Source organism: Ursus maritimus, unplaced genomic scaffold (genome assembly GCF_017311325.1).
Source record: "Ursus maritimus isolate PB19 unplaced genomic scaffold, ASM1731132v1 scaffold_17, whole genome shotgun sequence".
NCBI classification, from domain to species: Eukaryota; Metazoa; Chordata; class Mammalia; order Carnivora; family Ursidae; genus Ursus; species Ursus maritimus.
In genome coordinates, this window is record NW_024424119.1 from 39,277,846 (window position 1) to 39,302,045 (window position 24,200).

The window sequence follows — 24,200 nt, forward strand, 5'->3', positions numbered from 1 at the left end:
CACACTCCTATCACACACAGAATCTCTGGTTTTTAGGCATATGATGTAAAAAAAAAAAAATTCCCATTCGTATTTTGTAAAAGCTAACATTAATACAAGAAAATAACGGTATCCAGCCTATTTTCCTCTGCGGTGTGGGCCTAAGGCCCAGATGTGGATGTTTTCGGTGGGGGAACTGGGAGATATCCAACCCCATGTAGCCATTCACTTGGGGATTTGGGGTTTGATTTGCACTAGTTGGGAGATCGTTGGGGATGAGAGCAGTAGGTGTCCCATGGAGGTGTGGAAGGGCATGTGAGCCTCCCTTCTGGCCTGATCCAACATTAGATATCCAGATGTCAAAACACCTGTGTTCATGAAAGGCTTTGAGAGAGTCTGGACAAAGAGGGAAACAGCGGGGATGAAGGCCAGTCCCTGTCCCAACCTCTACTGCAGCTTCAGCCCTGGGAACCAGGGGGCCCAGCCGGAATACATGTGGTACCCTGGAACCAGCCTAAGGAGACAGGGTTCTCAGAGGACACAGGAGCGCACCATCTTTGGATGGTCTGTGGGTCGCCAACCACGGAAGAAGAAGAACTCCTCCTGCAGAAGAACTCTGCAGACTTGGTCCTTCCTGGGGGTGCCCAATAGTCAAAGAGGAAGCATCAGAGGCAGGGGCTGTGGCTCCTAATTCTGGAGGCGGAATCGAAGCTCCCCCAGCTGGACATACCTCCTCCATGAAGAGGACAGTCTGATAATGCTCGGGACACACATGTGTTTTCAATTGCTTTGCTGAACATCTGAAAAAGTACATTCTCTTCTTCTTCTCATGAATGCAGGCAGAGATGGGGAATTTCCCAGATAAGTTGCCAGGCTTGGTACTGAAGGCAAACTTGGGAAGGAATGGTTTCCTTGACTTTTTTTCTTCCCTCTTCTCCAGCATTCTTGATTCTTTTTTTAAAACTTTTATTTTTTTTTAATTTTGTTTATTTGAGAGAGAGAGAGTGAGCGAGAGAGAGAGCACGAGCAGGGGCAGAGGGAGAGGAGGGAGCAGGGAGCCCGATGCAGGACTCGATTCCAGGACCCCGGGATCATGACTTGAGCTGAAGGCAGATGCTTAACCGACTGAGCCACCAGGCGCCCCCGGCATTCTTGATTCTATAATAAATATTCAGCCTCAAAAGATCACCGTGTTGTGTACACCAGTGGTTTAGCTTGACATTTCTGTACGCATCTGCTCTGTTTCTCTCTCTCCCCCCACCTTCCCCTCCCTGGTTTTCTCTCACTCCCTATGGGAAGACAGTTTTGCCAACAGCTTTATGAGTTGGCTAGAAAATAGCATAGCTGACGGGGGAAGGCTCTTCTGACTCTGGATTTACACGAAGGATGGAGGTTTGCTCTTGACTCTGTCCTGAAGGGAGTAGAAATGGTGGAGCTCTTCTGAAGAATTCGGCTCACTGGGCTCTACCTGAGGAAGCCTGTCAGCCCTGAGGCAGAGACTCCGCGAGAGGATCTGGTCTCACCCTGCCTCTGACCAGCTCGCTCTCCCATTCTCACTGGGACACTTGCCTCTGTCCCTCAACATGCCAAAACTTGAGCCCTCCTCTGAGGTCAGCGACATATTTAAAGCACTTGCCTTCATCCTGTTCCCATCAGTAAGATTTAGTTTAATGTAAGACATGCGGGAGGGAAATTCCACTCACTTCTCTTCTGGGAAATCAGCTGCTGCGTTTTCCAGACCCAAATCCCTTGCCTCATATTTCTGGTAAAATTCAAGAGTTCACGATTTTACTGAAACAAAGCCATATCTTAGGCAATCAGGCACACCTCTCTTCATATCAACATGCAAGTCTCTCTTTTCTCCCCTTTTATGAAAGAGAGGGCTTGGGTGGTTTCTTGTTTGGTTGGTTGGTTTTACCCTTTTAGAAGATTGTAACAACTTGAATTTTCACACTTTTTTTAAAAATCTCAAATTCTTTAGGGTAGAGTTGGAAAATATGCAGCCATTGTCTCAAAGAGCTCAGCTAAGGGTCTCAATAGACTTAAACAGCTCAACAGTGTCCCCTGGCGGCCATGAGCACAGGGCGCTTGAGCTGCTGGGGCTATATTGCGCCTACAAAACAAGGTAGAAAATAAGTGTCTCCTCAAGAAGAAACTCCCCTCCCCAACTCAAAAAATATGATACACTAATTTGAATCAGCAACGCAAACCATCCAAAACACAGCAAGGACCAAAGAGCAGGAAACTAAACAGCTTTTCATTTCAGGAAGTCACCATAGGGAGGAATGCCCAATCAAACATTACTTCTCTTTCCAGCCCAAACGCTGGTGAATTCCTTTTGTTTGAGAGCCTTTTTTTCACTAACCAGGCATCCCCGCAACACCAATAGCACCCAGGGGCCCCTCAGGGCTTGTGCTAGGGGCCAGCACTCTTTATATCTCTGCCTTTGAGGAGCTCCTATTTTTGGAGGGGAGAAAGAAAATAAACAGGTATATTAAAAAATGCAAGTTCTGACAACAAGTTCCGTGAAGAAATTCTAACAGGATACGTGGCTGGAGAGGGATGGAGTGGAGACAGGGGTTATTTCTGCAAGGCCGGGCCGGGAGAGCTCCTCTAAGGTAAGGACATCTGAGCAGAGACCCGGATGATCATAAAGAAGCCACGTGCAGAGAGCGCCCCAGGAAGAGTAAACAGTAGATGGAAAGGCCTGGAAGCACGAACAGGTTTGACCCGTCTGAGGAACAGCAAGGAGGGCAAGGAGGCAGCAGATGCTTAGAGGAAATGCAGTCAGTGAGGAAGGTGGGGGTCAGGAACCTGGGTTCTATTCTAACACCAAGGGACAGTTTTCAGCTGGGGATGGCATGTTATCCTATGCATTTTTTAAAAAATCACTCTGATGCCTGAGTGATCTTTTTAAAGTTATGGTCTTCACCGTAACTTGGTTGGTGGAGGGGGGGTACTGAAAGGCACCCATGAAAGCAGAAAGACCAATAAGAAAGCTACTGCAGAAGTCCAAGCAAGAGGTGGCTGGCTTGGATAAGGCTGCTTTGCGGGGAAGGGGAAGGTGGGGAGAAGTGGCTGGATACAGAATATATTTTGGAAAGAAACCAATGGAGCTTGTCAACAGATTAGAGGTCGGGGGTAGGGGGTAGAATCTTTTTGGCCTGAGTAATGAGTGACTGGGAATGCCAATCCGAAGACAAGAGAAGCCTGGGTGGAAAATGGCTTTGGAGGTGAGAGAAAAGTTGAGAAATCAAAATCCTCTTGGACTTGCCAGATGATGAAGAGATGTTTAAAAAATGACCGGATATGCAAGTGTGGAGCTCAGGGGAGAGTCTGGGACTAGGTTACATATTTGGGAATCCTTCACATACAGGCAATATTTATAGCCAGGAGACTGGTTCAGCAGAAGGGGTAGAATGATGAAAAAGGAACAGAAGCAGGCAGGGAAGCCATCGATAAAAGAAGACAGAGCCAGCAAGGAAGACTGAGGAGTAGCCCACAAGGCAGGAGGACCCAAAAGACAAGAGAAGCGGTGTTTCAAGAAGGAGGGGATGTCCAATGCTGTGGGGGGAAGAAAATCAGATACAAACAAAACTGTCCAGTGGATTTTGTAAGATGGAGACGCTTTCAGGAAAGCAGCGCTGAGACGGGACAACGCCGATTGGAACCAGTGAAAGGGAGAACAGGACATAAGGGCGTGGAGCTTACATAACAGGCACTTCTTTTAAGGAGTTTTACTGTAAAGGGGACGCTGAAAGAAGTACCTGGAGGGAATATGGGATCAAAGGAAGTATGTTTCTTGTTTCTTCGCTTTCATTTTTAAAAAGGAGATACTACGACAAGCCCACACAGCATTGGGACTATTTCTCTGTTGGGGGGACATGATGATTAGGCAGGAAAGAATGGGGTCCAATGCACCTGAGGATGGCGGTCGCCTGAGGAGTGGGGACAAGAGAGAAGACAGAAGACACGGTTCTGCATGTGGGTAGCAAGGGGAGACCTGGGAGAGGCAAGTCTTCACATGATTACTTCTCATTGCTCAGTGAAGTCAGAAACAAGAAGCTAATACTCCGCGTATTAGCACAGAGTGTGGGGGTGGGGGTAGCGGGGGGAGGGGCGGCATCCCAAATTTAAAGAGAGATGAGAAAATGAGTGGAAAGTGAATTTGCTGAGGGACCAAAGCAAGACTGCCAATCCTTTTTCCCTGAGAGTAACCACCTGTCGAGGCACAACTCTTGTGACAAAACGACAATTACACGTACCTGAGAAATGGTAATGAGAAAAAATTCCTTTTAGGTATGAAATATGTTAAATATTTCAAATACCCCAAAGCAATGCACCCAGCACTCATGTACACGCTAGCCAGGAATTAATTCGTGTTAATATTCTGTCTCGACTATCTTTCTAAGTCACAACTATAGGACCCTTTCATCCTCTCGCTCTTAAGGTTCACTCCACGATAGGCAGCAATGGCATTCCTCTTCATCTGGGCCTACCCACAGCTCTGTGGGGACTTGGTTCATTCAAATGCTGCCATTCAAGATTTACCTGTAATTGGGGTTGTCAGGGAGAAGACCACAGGACGTTGAGAAGACAAAGCCTGGACGCTGACACTGTAGTTGGTGCCCGGACGCAGGTCCAAGCACATCTCAGGAGCCTGGCTGCTGGCAGTGATATTAAAGATCACTTCCTGGGCAAATTCCTTCTGATACCATCTCTGGCCCCGAATGTGGAACTGAAACAGAAAAGTGCACTAGGTGAAAGGCTAGCGTGGAAGGCTCCAAATGCCTGGATACTTACCCTTTCTCAGGAGCCATCTTGCTCTCGACTCTAAAGATCCTTCAAAAAGTGAAACAGAACAGTAAGCAAATCTTAGAGTCGTCATACCCTAAGCACCGTCATTACAATAGATCAGGACAATAAAAATATTCTTAAAGCAAGAAGTACAAAAGGCTGAGGCCCCAGGGCTAACAATGCTCTTGTTCTTATTCTCACATCTACAATGCACAACGCAAAAAAGTCTGTGGGCAGGAGCAAGGCCACAGAACACTCTCCTAGAAAGAAAATGAGCAATCTGAACTAAGGCTTCTCCAAAGCAGGACCTGAGTGAGGATACTCCTTGCTGGCCTGGATGAAGCTCGGCAGGGCTTTTCTCCTCTGCCCGCCCCCTTCTGACATTCCCCACACTTTCCTGTAACATCCCAGCACCTGGCCCAACACACATACTTCTCTGCCCACTCAATTTCTTCTAATAGCAGTTCATCCCATGGTGTTTACCTTTCTTACTCACAACCACAACAGCTTTGAAAGTTCCCTTGGACTCTCTAGACACCATGTCCAGATCCTGGTCAGAGACACTGGTCTGAAGAGACACACACACACAGGCAAAAGCCACGAGTTCCTTCCACGGATACTGTGTGGACACTGGCTTTGCATCAGGCCATGTGTGCAAAGAAACTCTCACGGCTTACTCAGCAATCCCCAAGGTCTCTCTTCTCAAATACGTAGTCAAAGGGCCCATTTTCTTGCCTTTGCTCACAATTCTTACTGTAAATCTGCCATTGATGATAATAGCTATATAGATTTTTAGGTTTGCTGGTATTTTTTGAAACCTCCCACACTAGACAACATCTATACATAGAGTAATGTTCGGAAACTTACTGAATACATCTCCTCTATATCAGCTGTCTTTGCACTTCTCCATCTCAAGCAGGTTTCATTAAATATTGAAATGTTACTGATGATCTGTTTTACTGCAGGGGGAAAGAATGAAAAATCAACTTACACTCTACACAAAAATACTACCTTTCATAGAGCATGCAACTCTTGATCTTGGGGTTGTGAGTCAGAGCCCCATGTTGGGTGTAGGGATTACTTAAAAAATAAAATCTTTTAAAAATTACTACCTTTTAAAAAAAATATTTATTTGAGAGAGAGAGGGAAAGAGAGCACTTTTGCGGGGGGGGAGGGGCAGAGAGCGAGAGAGAGGGCAGAGTCTTTTACGCAGAGTGTGGAGCCTGAAGAGGGGCTCGATCCCACAACCCTGAGATCACGACCTGAGCCAAAACCAAGAGTCGAATGCTTAACCAACTGTGCCACCCAGGCACCCTCCCCCCAAAAAATACTACCTTTTAATCAAATCCTACACACAGGATGATTTCAGCAGTATTTTAATTTAGAAATTAGTGCTAGCAGCATTTTATATTTATGTAAACTCAGTCCTGATAAAAGACTGAAAATCAAAAGATACCCAAGCAGAGGATCCCTCTTAAAAATTACTTAAATCCAGTCACCACAAACTCCCCTCATCTACTAACCTAAAACTGCAGCTCAGCCTTGGACAACCTCCTTTATACAAATAAGTATCAATTTCCAATTCTGAGCTGGGAGCAACACTTCAGCAGAGAATTGAGAAGGGCTCTTTGAAGAACTGAAAAAGATTTGCTAAGAAGCTTCACAGCAAGGGTGTCTGGGTGGCTGCTGGAAATTCTCTCCCTCTGCCCCTCTTCTCACTCGAGTTCTCTCTCTCTCTCTCAAATAAATAAATAAATCTTAAAAAAAAAAAGAGGTTTCATAGCAACCCAGCAATGATTAATAAATGATCAAGACAACTCCCAAAGCACAGGAAAAAAGAAGTCTCACGGGAGCCAAGCCTTTGCTGGGTAAGCGCCTGGCCTGACAGGTTCCCATGAATGAAGCCATGTTGGTAGACGTGACCCTTCTTTACAGATCGGGCGGCTTTGCCCAGCAGAAACCTGTTCCACAGGTCATAAGCTGCACTTCAAATGTTGTAAGACAGAGTAGATAAGAAAGTACATGTGATTCAGAATAACACGATCTCACCATTGGGTATAGAAGGTTTTAGAGATAAGTAGCAGTGGCCCAAGGAACCTTATGTTTACAAAACTTTCAAAACCAATAACCTTGGGGCACCTGCATGGCTCAGTCAGTCAAGCATCTGCCTTCAGCTCAGGTCATGATCTTGGGGTCCTAGTATCAAGCCGTGTGTCAGGATCCCTGCTCAGTGGGGAGTCTGCTTCTCCCTCTCTCTCTGCCCCTCCCCCTGCCCATGCTCTCTGTCTCACATGCACTCTCTCTCAAATAAATAAATAAAATCTTTAAAACAAACAAACAAACAAAAAACCTCAATACTATTTAAACAGTTCCAGGGGAGGGGGTGGTAGAAAATTAATTAATTAATTAAACAGTACCAGACCATACAAAAAGGTGGAAAGTTTCCCAATTTATTCAAGATGACTAGAAAACCTACAACAGCACCAAAACTGCTCAAGAATGCCACAAGCAATTACTAAACGCACTGTGCCAAACTCACTCATTACTATATATGCAAAAATCTGAAATAAAATATTAGCAAATAGAAGTCAGCAGTACATTCAAAGAACAATACACTGTGACCAAGGAAGATTTATCCCAGGAATACAGAGATGATCATTATTAGAAAAGCTATTAATAGATTAAAAGGGAAAAGCCATATGGTTACTCTTATAACCATAATGGTTAATACACTTAATATACATTCCTGACTAAAAACCTTAGTCCACTAGGATTTAATTTGATAGAAATGTCCTAACTTAAAAGAGTGTTTATCAGAAACCACCATCCTGGGTAGTAAAACAATGAGGCAATTTCTGGTAAAGTTAAGAACAATACAAGGATGCATGTTCTCATAGCTATTATTTAGCATTAGCTAGAAGATTCTAGACAACACGGAAAGAGGCAAGAACAAAACGAGCTATAAATGCCAGGAAGAAAGGGAACAAATGATGCCACTGCCAGTAACTCTAACAGAATCCACTGAAAAACAAATATGAAACAGTTTGAAAACAATATTAAAACAAATACAAATAATGGGACTTTGGCAAAGCATGCCCAAATACAAGAACATAGAAAAACTAGTAGTTTTTGATGTATCTGCAAGAACAAGTATGGTAGGCTGAAAATACAACCCCCCCCCCAAATGTCCACATCCGTCTGTGACCATGTTACCTTACATGGCAGAAGGACTTTGTAATGTGATTACTATAGGGAGATTATCAAGGATTATCTAGATAAGCCTTATGCAGTGGCCACAGTCCTTATAAGAGAGAGACAAAAAGATCAGGGTTAGAGAGCAATTTAAGGACAAAAGCAGCAGTTATGCCAAAGAGCTTCAAAAATGGAGGATGGGGCCACAAGATAAGGAATGTAGGTGGGATCTAGAAACTGCAAAGGACAAAGAAATGGATTCTCTTCTCCAGCCTCCAGAATGAATACAGGTCTGCAGTTACTGTAATTTTAACACAGTGGAACTGTTTCAGATTCCTGACCTCTAGAAGAATAATAAATTCACATTGTTCCAAGCCACTAAATTTGCAGTAATTTGTCATACTAGCATAGGAAACTGAAACAACAACAAAATACAACAAAAAGGTGCAGTGTCTACCCACTGCGCAATGCCCAACTACTGCAGTGCACACCCCCCCAAGCCACCAATGCACGCTGCACCCAGCCTCGTGCCCCCAGCAGCACCAGCTCCCAGCCCCCAGCTACCGCAGCACTTTGGGGAATCCAGCAGAGGACTAGTGACCCAGTGCAAATTTTGCTAACACCACCGCCCACTCTCAAGTTCCCCGGCAGGCACGCCTACCCTGCCTGGGTCCCACTAACACCACAGAGAGCAAACACAGCCCACAACAGGCAGAGAGTCAGTGCACACAACTGCACGGAAAGGAAAAGTGACTCAGACACAACAGCAGGCTACACACAGCAACACACAGAGGATATTCTCCTGAAGTGAAGAGGGGACACTGCACTGTAGGGCACTCCAAGTCAGCTTCTTCATAAAGTCACCATTTTCAAGAGTTTAAGACATAGATGACTTTCTTAACACACAGAAACAGACACAGAGAGGCAGACAAAATGAAGAGACAGAGAATTTATCCCAAATGAAAGGGAAATGTAAATGGACTAAACACTCCACCAGTCAAAAGACATAGGGTGACAGAATGAATAAAAAAAAAAAACTATCTACATGCTGCCTACAAGAGACTCAATTCAGACAGGAAGACACCTGCAGATTGAAAGGAAAGGGATGGAGAAACATCTACCATGCAAATGAATAGAAAAAGAAAGCCAGAGTAGCAATATCTATATCAGACAAAATAGACTTTAAAACAAAGACTACTAAAAGACAAAGAAGGAAACCATATAATAATAAAGGGGACAATCCAACAAGAAGATATAACAATTGTAAATATTTATGCACCCAACATGGGAGCACCCAAATACATGAAACAGTTACTAACAGACATAAAGGAGCTAATTAATAATAATACAATAATAGTAAAGGACTTTAACACTCCACTTACATCAATAGACAGATCATCTAAATAGAAAGTCAATAAGGAAACAGTGGCTTTGATTGAAACACTGGAACAGACGAATTTAACAGATATATTCAGAACATTCTATCCTAAAACAGAGTACACATTCTTTGCAAGTGCACACAGAACATTCTCCAGAATAGATGACATATTAGGCCACGTAACCGGCCTCAACGAATTCAAAAACACTGAAGTCATACCATGCATCTTTTCTGACCACAATGCTATGAAACTAGAAATCAACCATAAGAAAAAATCTGGAAAGACCACAGTTACATGAAGGTTAAATAACATGCTACTAAACAATAAATGAGTCAACAAGGAGATAAAAAAAGAACTAAAAAAGCACATGGAAACAAATGAAAATTAAAACACAAAGGTCCAAAACCTCTGGGATGCAGCCAAAGCGATTCTAGGAGGAAAGTTCATAGCAATACAGATCTACAAGAAAAACCTCACATAAACAACCTAACCTTACACCTAAAGGAGTTAGAAAAAGAACAATAAACAAAACCTAAAACCATCAGAAGGAAGGAAATAAAGATGAGAGCACAGGGTGCCTGGGTAGCTCAGTCAGTTAAGTGTTCAAATCTTGATTTCAGCTCAGGTCATGATCTCAGGGTTGTGAGATTGAGCCCCATGTCAGGCTCCACACTTGGCATGTATCCTGCTTAAGATTCTCTCTCTCCCTCTTCCTCTGCCTCTCCCCCCTGCTCATGCATGCTCTCTCTCTCTCTCTCTCTCTCTCGGTCTCTCGTTCTCTCACTCTCTCTTAAAAAAAAAATTAAAAAATTAAAATAAAGATGAGAGCAGAAATAAATGATATAAAAACAAAACAAAAAACCCACAATAGAACAGATCAATGAAACCAGGAACTAATTCTTTGGGGAAAAAAAAAAAAACTGATAAACCTCTAGCCAGATTTATCAAGGAAAAAAAGAGAAATGACTTAAATAAATAAAATCACAAATGAGAGAGGAGAAATAACAACCAACACCACAGAAATACAAACAGTTGGAAGAGAATATTATGAAAAACTCTACGCCAATAAATTGGAAAACCTAGAAGAAACAGATAAATTCCTAGAAATATGTAAACTACCACAACCAGAAACAGGAATAAAAAGAAAATTTGAACAGACCAACCAGCCAAGAAATTGAATCAGTAATCAAAAATCTCCCAACAAACAAAAATCCAGGACCGGATGTCTTCACAGGCAAATTCTACCAAATATTTAAAAACAAATTAATACCTATTCCTCTCAACATCTTCCAAAAAATAGAAAAGGAAGAAAAAGTTCCAAATTCATTCCAAGAGGCCATTGTCATCCTGATACCAAAACTGGATAAAGACACCACTAAGAAAGACAACTACAGGCCAATATCCCTGATGAACATAGGTGCAAAAATCCTCAACAAAATACTAGCAAACTGAATCCAATAATACATTAAAATAATCATTCACCATGATCAAGTGAGATTTATTCCCAGGATGCAAGCATGGTTCAATATTCAAATATCAGTCAATGTAGGGATACATCACATCAATAAGAGAAAGGATAAGAATCATATAATCATATCAATAGATGCAGAAAAAGCATTTGACAAATACAACATCCATTCATGACAAAAATCCTCAACAAAGGTCTAGAGGGAACATACTTCAACATAATAGAGGCCTTATATGAAAAACCCACAGCTAACATCATCCTTAACAGGGAAACACTGAGAGCCTTTCCCCTGAGGTTAGGAACAGGACAAGGATGTCCACTCTCAACACTTTTATTCAATATAGGACTGGCAGTCCTAGCCACAGCAATCAGACAACAAAAAGAAATATTATTAAGGTGTCCCAACTGGTAAGGAAGAAGTAAAACTTTCACTATTTGCAGATGGCATAATACTATATATAGAAAACCCTAAAGACTCCACCAACAAACTGCTAGAACTGATAAACGAATTCAGGAAAGTTGCAGGATACAAAATCAACATACAGATATCAGTTAGATTTCTATATACCAATAATGAAGAGCAGAAAGAGAAATTGAGAAAACAATCCCGTTTTTCATTGCACCAAAAATAACTAGATACCTAGGAATAAACCTAACCAAAGACGTGAAAGACTTATACTCTGAAAACTGTAAAATACTGGTGAAAAAAATGGAAGATGACACAAAGAAATGGAAAGACATTCCATGCTCAAGGATTGGAAGAAAAATACTGTTAAAATGTCTATACTACCCAAAGCAATCTACACATTTAATGGAACCCCTACCAAAATACCAACAGCAGTTTTCACAGAACTAGGATAAACAATTCTAAAATTTGTATGGAACCATAAAAGATCCCAAGTAGCCAGAGCAATCTTGAAAAAGCAAAGCAAAGCCGGAGACATCACAATTCCAGACTTCCATGATATTGGCCAAAAACAGACACAGAGATCAATGGAACAGAATAGAAAACCCAGAATTAAACCTACAATTTTATGGTCAATTAATCTTTGACAAAGGAGGAAAGAACATACAATGGGAAAAGGACAGTCTCTTCAACAAATGGTGTTGGAAAAACTGGACACCAACATGCAAAAGAAAGAAACTGGACCACTTTATTACAACATACGCAAAAATAAATTCAAAATGAATGGAAGACCTAAATGTGAGACATTAAAATCATCAAAATCCTAGAGAACACAGGCAGCAACCTTTTTGACATTGGCTGTAGCAACTTTTTTCTGTCTCCTGAGGCAAGAGAAACAAAAGCAAAAAATAAACTACTGGGACTACATCAAAATAAAAAGCTTCTTCCCAGCAAAGGAAACAATCAACAAAACTAAAAGGCAACTTACAGAATGGGAGAAGATAGTTGCAAATGACATATCCAGTAAAGGGTTAGCATCCAAAACATAAAAAGAACTTGTAAAACTCAACACCCAAAAACCAAATAACCCAATTTAAAAGTGTGCAGAAGACATGAACAGACATTTCTACAAAGAAGACATACAGATGGTCAACAGACACATGAAAAGATGTTCATCATCATATACCATCAGGGAAATGAAAATCAAAACTACAATGAGATATCATGTCACATCTGTCAGAATGGCTAAAATCAACAACACAAGAAACAACAGGTGTTGGTGAGGATATGAAGAAAGAGAAACACTCGTGCACTGTTAGTGGAAGTGCACACTGGTGCAGCCACTGTGGAAAACAGGATGGAGTTTCCTCAAAAAGTTAAAACTGGAACTACCCTATGATCCAGCAATTACACTACGGAGTATTTACCCAAAGGATACAAAAACACTAACTCAAAGGGATACATGCACCCCTATGTTTCTAGCAGCATTATCTACAATAGCCAAATTATGGAAGCAGCCCAAGGGTCCATCCACTGATGAATGGATAAAGAAGATGAGGTACTTACACACAATGGAATATTACTCAGCTGTAAGAAAGAATGAAATCTTGCCATTTGCAATAACATGGATGGAACTAAAGAGTATTCTGCTAAGCGAAGTAAGTCAGAGAAAGACAAATACCATAGGATTTCACTCATATGTGGAATTTAAGAAACAGAACAAATGAGCAAAGGGAAAAAAAAAAAGAGAGAGAGAGAAACAAATCAAGAAACAGACTCTTAACTCTAGAGAACACACTGATGGTCACCAGACAGGAGGTGGGTGGGGGGATGGGTGAAATAAGTGATAGGGATGAAGGCGGGCACTTGTCGTGATGAGCACTGGGTGATGTATGGAAGTGTTGAATCACTGTATTGTACACCTGAAACTAATATACCACTGTATGCAAACTAACTAAAATTAAAACTTTTAAAAATTATATTAAATTAAAAAGATCCCTATCCACGAGAGAAGAAACCACAAACTTCAAATAAGTAGAATAGAAATAGATCTATTAGAAATAAATCTAACTAGAAATGTCCAAGACTTAGGAAGATTTTTTTTTCCCTGAAAGACAGAAAGGAAAACAATAGAGAAATGCCACCCCCATGAATGGAAAGACTCAAAAGTGAACCTTCTAAGAACATGTGAAGTTTACACATTCATTCAATGACTATTTAGGAAGTTCTTATCATGCACAGGCATGCTTTAGGGGCTAAGGATAAAGTGGAGAGGAAACAAAGTCCCTGCATCTCAGGGAATTCATCCTCGTGAAAAAGGCAGAAAATAAATAAGTAAACAAATAAATAAAAAAATAGAGTCTTGTGTGTTGGTAAAGACTGAGAAAAGCATTGCAGGGGGATAGAAAGCATGGCCGGGAAAGCTCTCTGCGGAGATGATTTGTGAGCAGAGAACTGAGGGGTGTGGGTGAGTCACCAAGAATGGAGGAAGGTAAGAGGGAGCTCCAAGGTCAACATCCCAGATGCAGGAATCAGCCTGGCACATTCCCAGAACAGGAAGCAATTACTGCTAAATTTCTTTGGAAAGATTAACGAGACTAGAAAAAATAAAAAAAAAAACCTGAATTAAAAATACTGGAAGAGGCCATAAGCAGGTATCAGTACCTATTATAAAGTGACAACAGTGTATCTCAACCTTTTATCATTTTTAAAAGGAGACTTTTAAAACATTTTCCCCCTACACTCTCACCTTCTATAAAATTTTAATGCCCCCGACATGCTGTATGTTTCTTATGTACTATATGTTTATCTATGCTTCATATATAAAAAGAACAATATTTTCTCGCCCCTCAAGAACCAATTTTTGCCCCTTTGTGGGTGATTTTGCCTCCCAGGAGTGACATCACCCCCACTCAGAATAGGCTAGAGCAATTAAATAAAACTGTCTCACTGGTTAAATTCCGTTCCACGTTGGTCAGAGAGTGACTCTCACCCTGAGTCTCCTTCCCTCCACTCAGGGGGGTTATGGTGGGAGCCACAGGCAGGCTGAAACCCTGATGTGTTCACTGGGGAGAAAAGAGTCCCCGACAGAGCTAGTCCTAAATCCCTTCCTACCCTGCTCGCTGACCCTCTGCTATGGAAAGTACATGCCCTGTCCCTCATACAAATATCCTTTCCTGGATCATTTTTAGGGGTCACTCTGCCTTCTCTCTCTCTCCTTTCCCCACCCAGAAGGCCAATCTAACCTAGAATCCGGAAGCTGAAAAACCAGATATGCAAGAAGTCCTCAGAGAAGAGAAAAGCTGGCTCTTAGTTCATGGACTTCTTTGAAACTTTGTTTCTGCTTCACTCACATGGCGGAGCCACTCTGGGCAAAGCCAATCATGACTCGCCCTGGGCTCCCCTAGCTCCTTCAAATACCTCAATCACAGTTATGCACTGTATTATTATTGATCCTGTCTATCGCCCCACTGAACCGAGAGCTTCTGAAGGGGAGAGACCAATGTCTCATTCATCTCTGCGCTCCTCATGTCCCAGACGGTGGCAGGCACAGCATTCCCGGTTTTTTCAATGTAAACAATCAGCAATAAGGAGAAAGCTGAGCAACTGCGAGCATATTAACCCAATGAAATACAGGTGCTTTGTCTAAGGCACGGTTTCTGCCCTTACTACTACTTAATCCAGAAAAGGAGTTACACCTTCTATCAGTAGAACAAAAACACAAGGGCATATATAACAAATGTTATCAAGTAAATTTAAGTAACAGTTAACATTTCATAGACGTGCCTCCAGTATTGTGCTGGTTCCCCATAACCCACTTAGTTTCACAACAAACCCATGACACCGGTATTGTTAGTCCCATTTTTACAGTTAAAGCAACTTAGGCACATAAAGGTTAAGTAATTTGCCCAAAGGCGCACAGATAGTAAGAGATCTGAGATTTGAATGAGACAGCCCGACTCCAGAGCAACTGGGCCACCCTATTGCCTACACTTTCTCCTGCAGCAGAGAATAGGAATTCAAGAAGTTGGGGAGACTGTGGAGGAAGGGATGAAGGGAATATTAGGAACCGAAGAAAAACGGGGAGGGGATTCCAGGTGGAGGACATAGCATGTGCAAAGATATGGGGATGGAAAAGCTAGCACCTGAGAGGTTTTTCTACATTAGCGTTGCAATTTGTTCAAGGATAATGATGGCCAGTTAAATCCAAGTCTCTCAATACATTTCCCAAAATACTCTTCAGATCAACAAGAAGAACAAATGAAACAACATAAAACCAGTGCTGTCATCATAACCAGAAGACAGAGAATATAAGAAACTTTAAATTACCTTTTAATACAAGAATAAATACCAAATTCTAGCAAAGCCGTTTCTCAACCTCCCACAAGTCACTGTGGAGAGTGAGAGGGCTCTGGAAGAGCATGAGAAAGAGAAGAGGGAAACAAAGGGTCTGAACATGAGCTCAAGTCATTCCCAGAAAGAGAAATTCCACCTTCGCCATGAAAATACTGAAAAGAAGATCTGGTATACCAGGGTACTGACTGCAAGCAAAGGATGAAAGCCTAGGAGGCTTCAGGTAGTGGTATGAGAAAGGCATTGCTTCTAGGAAAGAAAGATGATTAAATGGAAAGAATTGGTGTCCTGGGGAGACTAAGTAGTGATGGAAAAAGAAGCAAGAGGGGACTGCAAGATCCTACAAGGCACAAGAGAACCCAAAATAAAAGAACATGCCATTCATTCTCATTCTCACCAAAAACCAAAAATATCCTTTAAAGGAGCTGCACTTCATTAAATGACAGAAGAGGGCACTCTTAACCTACAAATACTATTAACTAGTCTAAACTACCAATTGTATGGAATTAATAGACAAAAACAGTGTTCACAAGAAAGAAAGAAAGAAAGAAAGAAAGAAAGAAAGAAAGAAAATCAGCCAGCCAAGAAGTCACGTGATAATCAAAACATCTCAGTTTGTGAAAAACTCTACATTTTTTAAAATAATGCCCAAACAAGAATTCACACACACACACACACACACACACACACACACACACACACACACCAGTAACTCTGTAACACAGTAAACTGAACTAGAGATCCTCAAATAAGCATTGTGGGGTATGAGGAAAACACCTTGCGTCAGAAGTTCAAAAACTAAGAACAGAAATGAGCACAAAACAGGCAGGAAATGAAACAAAAGTGACTGAATTCAGGAAACAAAAGGAAAAGACAAATTCATATCAGAAAAACAAAGTCAAAATGTCATGGTACCCAAGGAAGGATAGGTTAAAATTAAAAACTAATGATGAAATTGAAGAAATACAGGAAAACAACCGGAAAGAATAAAAATGATATTAAAAAGAAGTAAAAAGGAGCAAAAAACAAGTGGGTGAAAAGGAATATAAGCAAAGACCCAACATATGTATAATTAAAGTCCCTAAAGAAGAAAAACATTAAAACAGAATCAATATTTAAAACTATAATCCAGGTTAAGTCTACAGAAATCTAAAGATCTGGCTGTAAGTACTGAAAGCGCCCACTGTATACCTCAGAAAGCTCATCCAGAACAATCACACCAGGACTCGGCCAAGTAAAACTATTCTACTTTAAAGATAAAGGGGAACAATTCTCCGCATCTCCACTCAAAGAAATAAGTAAGATCCAAAAGCAAAAGAATTAAGCGGCATCAGACTTCTCAAAAGCTATGTAAAAAGCAAGGCAACAAAAGAACTGGTAATTTCATGAAAATTCAAATCAAGAAATGTGAACCAAGAATTTTACATCCAGACAAAACTATCTTTCAAGTATCAAGGCCATTGAGACTTTTTTTTTTTTTTAAGATTTTATTTATTTATTTGACAGAGAGAGACAGCGAGAGAGGCAACACAAGCAGGGGAGTGTGAGGGGGAGAAGCAGGCTGCCCGCCGAGCAGGGAGCCCAATCCCAGGACCCTGGGATCATGACCTGAGCCGAAGGCAGCAGCTCAATGACTGAGACACCCAGGGGCCCCCCATTGAGACTTTTAGAATTTAAATATATGTATACACACTACTCAACATATGCAAGATCTAACCGTGTGCTGTGTACTACAGGAACCCCTAAAACAAAGTGCTTCAGAGAGACTAAATATAAAGTGATGGACATAGAAAGTACAGCAGACAAACGCAAACCATACGAAAGTAGGGGCTGTAATCCTCATATAAGTAGAAGTCAAGCCCCAAAGCCTTTAATATGACAAAGAACACTTTTTAATGCAAAACGCCACAATTCACAATGAAGATAAAATACAACCACCTTTATAAAGTAAAACAAAGCATAAGAAAGAATATAACAGGGGCGCCTGGTTAAGCGTCTGCCTTTGGCTCAGGTCATGATCTCAGGGTTCTGGGATTGAGTCCTGCATCAGGATCTCCGCTCCACAGGGAATCTGCTTCTCCCTCTCCCTCTGCCCCTCCCTCCTGTTTGTGTTTTCTCTCTCTCTCTTTCTCTGTCTCTCAAATAAATAAATAAAATCTTAAAAAAAAAAAAAAGGAATATAATAAATATGGAAGCACAACTTTTTTCTATAAAGGGGCACAGAGTAACTGTTTTAGTAAAAACCTTCTCGGCCAGTTCTGTCACACTACTTGACTCCCTCTTTGTGGCACAAAAGCAGCCACAGACATTCTGTAAACAAATGACTTCGCCTTCAGTGTCTAATAAAACTCTACTATAGAAACAGGCAAGGGGCCAGATGTGGCCCACGAGCCATAGCTGGCTAATCCCTGATGTAGAGGGGGAAGAAAACAGATCCAACTAATAGAACAAAACCTTGGCTTTTTGAAAATAATAAAACACATGAACTGCTGGCTAACTTAATCTAGAAAAAAGGAAGAAAATACAAATAAAGGGAGAACTAACCATTGAAACAGAAGAAAATTAAAAAAAAAATAAATGAAAGTACTTCGCAGACCACTCTGCAAATAGATTTGAATAAACAGAGAAAATGGATAATTCCTAAGAAAACAGTTTGCTAAAACTGACCCCATTAGACTTAAAAAGTTTAAACAGACCATTTTGCATGGGGAAAAAAAACGAAAACAAAAACAAAGACAAACTGAGAACGTTATCAAGGAAGTACCCCCCAGAAAAGCCCCCATGCCTGGGCTGTTTTGTGGAGAAATTCTACCTACCCATTGGAGACCAGATAGTCCCAATGCTATGTGAACTGTAATAATGAAAACCTTTCAAATAATGAAGGACATAATGATGAAGGAAACCTTTCAAATTCTTTTTATGAAACAAGGAAAATATTAATGCCTAAATTTGATAAAGATGATACAAACAGAAAACTATAAACTAATATCACTTATGAATACTGATGCAAAAAGACTAAAGAAAATATTAGTGAACAGAATCCAACACCATAGAAGAAACAAACACACCATAACCAAGTGGGATTTATTTTAGGAAGAGAGAGAGAATGGGGGAGAGGAGGAATGAGAGAGACAGAGAAATTTGAAATCATATCAAAATTTAAAAGTTACAAGGAAATGAAATTAAAAAGAATATATTGTAGTTAGCTTTCCTTTGCACTGTATTAATTGGCATTTTATTTTTTATTTATTTATTCGACAGAGATAGAGACAGCCAGCGAGAGAGGGAACACAAGCAGGGGGAGTGGGAGAGGAAGAAGCAAGCTCATAGCGGAGGAGCCTGATGTGGGGCTCGATCCCATAACGCCAGGATCACGCCCTGAGCCGAAGGCAGACGCTTAACCGCTGTGCCACCCAGGCGCCCCTAATGGACATTTTAGACTAGGGAGTTACGTGATCTTTTCTCTGATTTCAGCCGACGTGATGGCAGCCCTGGAGTCTCTCCATGTACCGTGATTAGAATATGGGGTGGTCCCAAAAAGAATAAGATGGATCTACTGCCTCCAAAACCATTTAGGTCCCATTTAGTGTAGGACTCCAGTTCTAAATAACTTATTCACCTTTACTTACCCCATGGGTACAAGTCTGCCTAGCTGGGTCTACAATGTCCCTATATCATCTTAAAAAGAAACGGCCATTTACTGCCCCATCCCCTTTTTGGCATATTGCAAATGCCCCGGGATTCCATGCAAAATAAATGCCATTTTTTGGCTTGGCCAATTGCAAGTAAGAGTTTCTCAGGTTGATGGTTTATAAAGGAAGCAGAAAGACTTCAGACGTAACTCTACTACCACAGAATACTGTTATAGTATTTATCGTTTTGTAGGAAATGGTCAAAAACAACGTTAAATTTTTTATGGTCTTTATTATCTTTTCTTTGGACTTCAATTCTGTAAACAGGAATCAGTGGGGGGGGAGGAAGTTTTATAAGGTCAACATAGATCTCAAGTTATGCATGCTATCAGAACACTTGCAACATAAACCACAGTAACCAGTCATGGTTTTCGACCAGGCAATAGAAGGAAAGCTATTCTGTTTCCCCCTTCTTTTGATTTTTTAAAAAAATGTACCAACACTATTTTAGAAGTAAATGCATGTAATCCTCTGCTAGAGAGAACAGAAAAACAAGAAATCTCTTATTCCTAAATGATAGAGTTTTTAAAACCCTAATTAGGAAGGAGCAGTCTAAATAGACAGTTGACTTTGCAAGGGAAACAGTGTCAGAAAGAATGGCTAAGAATCAACTGTTTTGACAACAAAGTCACTATTTTTGTAACTGTTCTATAAACTGTGGTATCATTTTATTATCCTTTAGGTGTCCTTGATGTACATTTTGCAAACAGTTTATCTTCGAAGGAACAAGAGGATATAACATTGTTGGGAGTTTTACTGTTCCTTTGTTGAAATTTTTCTTGAGACAAATTTGGTATCTGGTTACAACTACCATGAAATTTGCTTGCTAAAAGTTATGTGATCATATTATCTGGACAGTAATTTGGGGGGGTTCAATCACTCATTCAACTGTGCAGGGCAAGTTCATTTTTTTTTCTTTTTTAAAAGATTTTATTTATTTATGTGCCAGACAGAGAGGGAGAGAGGGCACAAGCAGGGGGAGTGGCAAGCAGAGGGAGAAGCAGGCTCCCCACTGAGCAAGGAGCCCGATGTGGGACTCGATCCCAGGACCTTGGGATCATGACCTGAGCCATAAACTACTGAGCCACCCAGAAGCCCCTCATTCTTCTTTAGCTTACATATCTAACTTATTTTATTTTCTATACCCATGCAGGTCACTTGAAAAAAAGATGGGATATAAATAAATACTCTTCTGTTTTAAAAATTCTATATTTAATATTAATGTAATAAATCACAAAGGAAAAGATCAATAGTATTGACTACATAGAATCTAAAACTTTTAAATGTCAAAAACACCATAAACAAAATTAAAAGAAACTATTAATCAAGAAAAATATTTGACACAAATAATAATGAAACCCTTATTATGTGAATAAGTTGTATATATCAATAAGAATACAAAATTGGACAGATGAAATAATGATGGTAAATTAAGTGGTCAAGAAATTTGGATGTTGAAGTAAATGGATTTGAAGGAACCCAGAATTGCTTTCTTAACACAGACTCCTAGAACCAGAGGAGAACTTCCTTGTTCAACCCTCTTACACTGCAGAGGCCAATTACCTCGCTCAAGTGTGTTAAAGGTTGTTATTTACCTGTCTTCCCATTTCCACAAAGGAAAACACAATCGTGGCCCCTCTCCACTCCCTACTCACTAATCCTCAAGGAAGGAATAGTAAATATGTAATCTGACTGGTAGGAGAGATTGCCATTCCTTGGGTCACATCTCCTACTAGGTAGAGTTCATGTATTACAGGTCACTGCCCAAACAAGATACAGATTCTTGCTTTCTGGGGCCTGCACATAGGACAAGACTAGGAGAGAATGAAATAAAGTGAAGGAAATCACACCAAGGAGAAGATAATTTGAAATCCTATTGGTCCAGCTAGAAAAAAATATGATACAGAAAAGGAAATTCCAAATGTAACTACTCTAAAGAGCCCGGAAAAGATAGGAATATTTACTAGGTTCAGGGAAAGTGGCTCAAAATCATCAAAGAGAAGAATAATGGGACTTTTTGGAAGACAGACTCAAAGGGACACTTTCCCCAACAGGTGCCCAGATCTAGGTATCATTCTATCAAGAAAGGTCTTGTAAAAGTTTTAAATGGGGACACTAGCATCAACATTAATGGGACACTCCTCAGTAACTGCAATTGTGATGCTATGTAGTTTCAGAAAATGTGGGCACATTTAAGAAGAGAACGGCTAGAAACATCGGAGTAGAATTCTTCAAGCCTTGTTAAATTAGCTTCAGGTGACAGACACTGTTCTTGTAGCAGGTGCAGCACTGGCTTGAAGGAAACCTGCCTGGGAAATACAGGGAGTTCGAACTTGAGGAAGAAGGAACAGAAAAACAGATGCATGGAGGACCCAGGGAGAATGACAACTGATCAGACCCAGGCCTGGGTTATAGGTTGAACTGAATAGAAACATATACCTTCTAATGAAATGAAAGGTGGGCGGGATTTATTTGAACACTGGATGATGGTAGCAGATCCAGAACCCTCTGGTATCATTCTCTCTCCATGAATTCCCTGGCTGAATCCAAAGTAGGGATGTTAGGAGAACAAAAATCTAAGTGTGAAAACAAAAACCAAATATAGGGAAGGAGAGTCCTAATACCTAGCAAAAGGAATTGGCCAGACCTGGGGACAGGAAAGGAACAGAAATGAGGGGGATGGCAGGTGGAAGGCTTACAGCATCGGAGGGAGCTGAACGCCGGAGGCTTACCCGATGCAGAAAAGGGTATGGTGGCCAGAAGGGATGCTGTGGTGCCCAACAAGGCAGCCCAGCTGAGTCTTAAAAGTCAGTTCTAAGGAAAGGTGGGGCTTGGGTGAAAAACCACTAACCTAGGGCACTTCCTGGACGTCATTAGACCAGCGACAGCACAAGTTCCAGAAACTCAAAGCAGCTCAAGGATCCACTGAGGGTATTTCTCCAGAAGACATATGTGGAAACTCCTAAGCAGGAAGTAGCACTCAGAGGCAAGGCATTCAGTAATAAGAACCCCTGAAGCGCAGAACAATTCTCAGGATCTCTCTGGGGACAGAGAAATTTAGAGAAAAAAGCAGGAAACTGGGACCGTGAAGGAGGCATGCAAGACGGTGCAATTGTCTTGAAGACTTTCCTACTACTCCTCTCACTATAACGTGGGGTATCCCGCCCAAAGAGCAATGGGACTCTTTCACTAGAGAGAAAGATCTTCAGCGATGGTGAACGGTGGATAGAAAGAGGGCTTGAAGGAGGTATGAAAATGAAAAGGTTCTAAATCCTTGGGATGGGCACCAAGAAAGACCCAGAGCCACCATGGCAAAGTTCTAAAATTTTCAAGGGAAGAGAATTTCCCTCCCTGCAAAACATATGGCAAGACTAGTGTCCAACAGAATCCAGGAACCTTATGAGACGAGATCACTTCCCAAACTAAGTTCAAATTCACAAGTGGTGGACTCCAAATTGCCCGTAATCTCAAGAGGCTGAAATATCACATGCTAGATTATACCTACCATTGGTAATTCAGGATCCATGTCGTAAAGGAGAAGATAACAATGGACTTACTTTCTAAATTTGATGCCATGAGACCCTGATTCATACTCAAGCTACAGTTTAGGCCCCATCTCCTACCACTTTCTGCATCTCACTCTGTTCCAGCCACACTGACTTCCTTGATGTTCCTAGAACATGCCAAGGACATGCCTCTCTCAAGACCTTGTCACTTGGCGTCCTCCCTGTGCATAGCTTACTCCCTCACTTCCTCCAGATCTGTGCTTAAATGTCACTTTATAATAGAGGCCTTCCAGAAGACATGAACAGACATTTCTCCAAAGAAGACATACAAATGGCCAACAGACACATGAAAAAGTGCTCAACATCACTCAGCATCAGGGAAAAACAAATCAAAACCACAATGAGAAACCACCTCACACCAGTTAGAAAGGCTAAAATTAGCAAGTCAGGAAACAGCAGATGTTGTCAAGGATACAGAGAAAGGGGAACCCACTTACACTGCTGGTGGGAATGCAGGCTGGTGCAGCCACTCTGGAAAACAGTATGAAGGTTCTTCAAAAAGTTAAAAATAGAGCTACCCTATGACCCAGCAATTGCACTAGTAGATATTTACCCAAAGGATACAAACATAGTGACCCCAATGGGCACCTGCACCTCAATGTTTATAGCAGCAATGTCCACAACAGCCAAAATATGGAAAGAGCCCAGATGTCCATCAACAGATGAATGGATAAAAGAGATGTGGTATATATACATGATGGAATATTACTCAGCCATCAAAAAAATAAATCGTTTGCAATGATGTGGGTGGAACTAGAAGGTATTAGGCTAAGCAAAATAAGTCAAGCAGAGAAAGATAATTATTATATGATCTCACTGATATGTGGAATTTAAGAAACAAAACAGAGGATCATAGGGAAAGGGAGAGGAAAAATAAAGTAAGATGAAATCAGAAGGGAGACAAACCATAAGAGACTCTTAACTCTAGGAAACAAACTGAGGGTTGCTGGGGCGGGGGGGAGTTGGGGGTGATAGGTAACTGGGTGATGGGCATTAAGGAGGACACATGATGGAATGAGCATTGGGTGTTATATGCAACTGATGAATCACTAAATTCTACCTCTGAAACTAATAATACAGTATATGTTAATTAAATGAATTTAAATAAAAGTAAAATATAAATATATTTATATATATTATATATGTATTTATACATATATAAAATAGAGGCCTAAATATAATAAATATATATATTATATATATATAATATATATAAAATAGAGGCCTTCCCTGACCATTAGTTGTCACTCCTTTTGCCATGCTTTCTTCCCCACCTAATATGTGATTTATTTCCTTACTTGTTTCTCTCTCTCCACCATGACCCCCCAACAACTCCAATGCCATGTCAGCTGGGAGTGTTTTATTGCT

At 41.0% G+C, this 24,200-nt stretch overlaps 1 protein-coding gene across 12 annotated transcripts in view; it reads right to left on the reverse strand.

Moving 5' to 3' along the window:
- SUSD1 (sushi domain containing 1) overlaps positions 1 to 24,200 on the reverse strand; it is a 218,253-nt gene that overhangs the window by 124,728 nt on the left and 69,325 nt on the right. For all 12 annotated transcript variants that reach the window (XR_005835227.1, XR_005835228.1, XR_005835229.1 and 9 more), the window contains 2 exons: positions 5,644 to 5,735; positions 4,531 to 4,717 (listed from right to left, as the gene is read on the reverse strand). Coding sequence is in view for 9 of the 12 variants with exons in the window: in XM_040631715.1 (XP_040487649.1) it covers positions 4,531 to 4,717; positions 5,644 to 5,735 (279 nt within the window). In the remaining 3 variants the exon portion in view is untranslated. The remainder of the gene's footprint in view (positions 1 to 4,530; positions 4,718 to 5,643; positions 5,736 to 24,200) is intronic.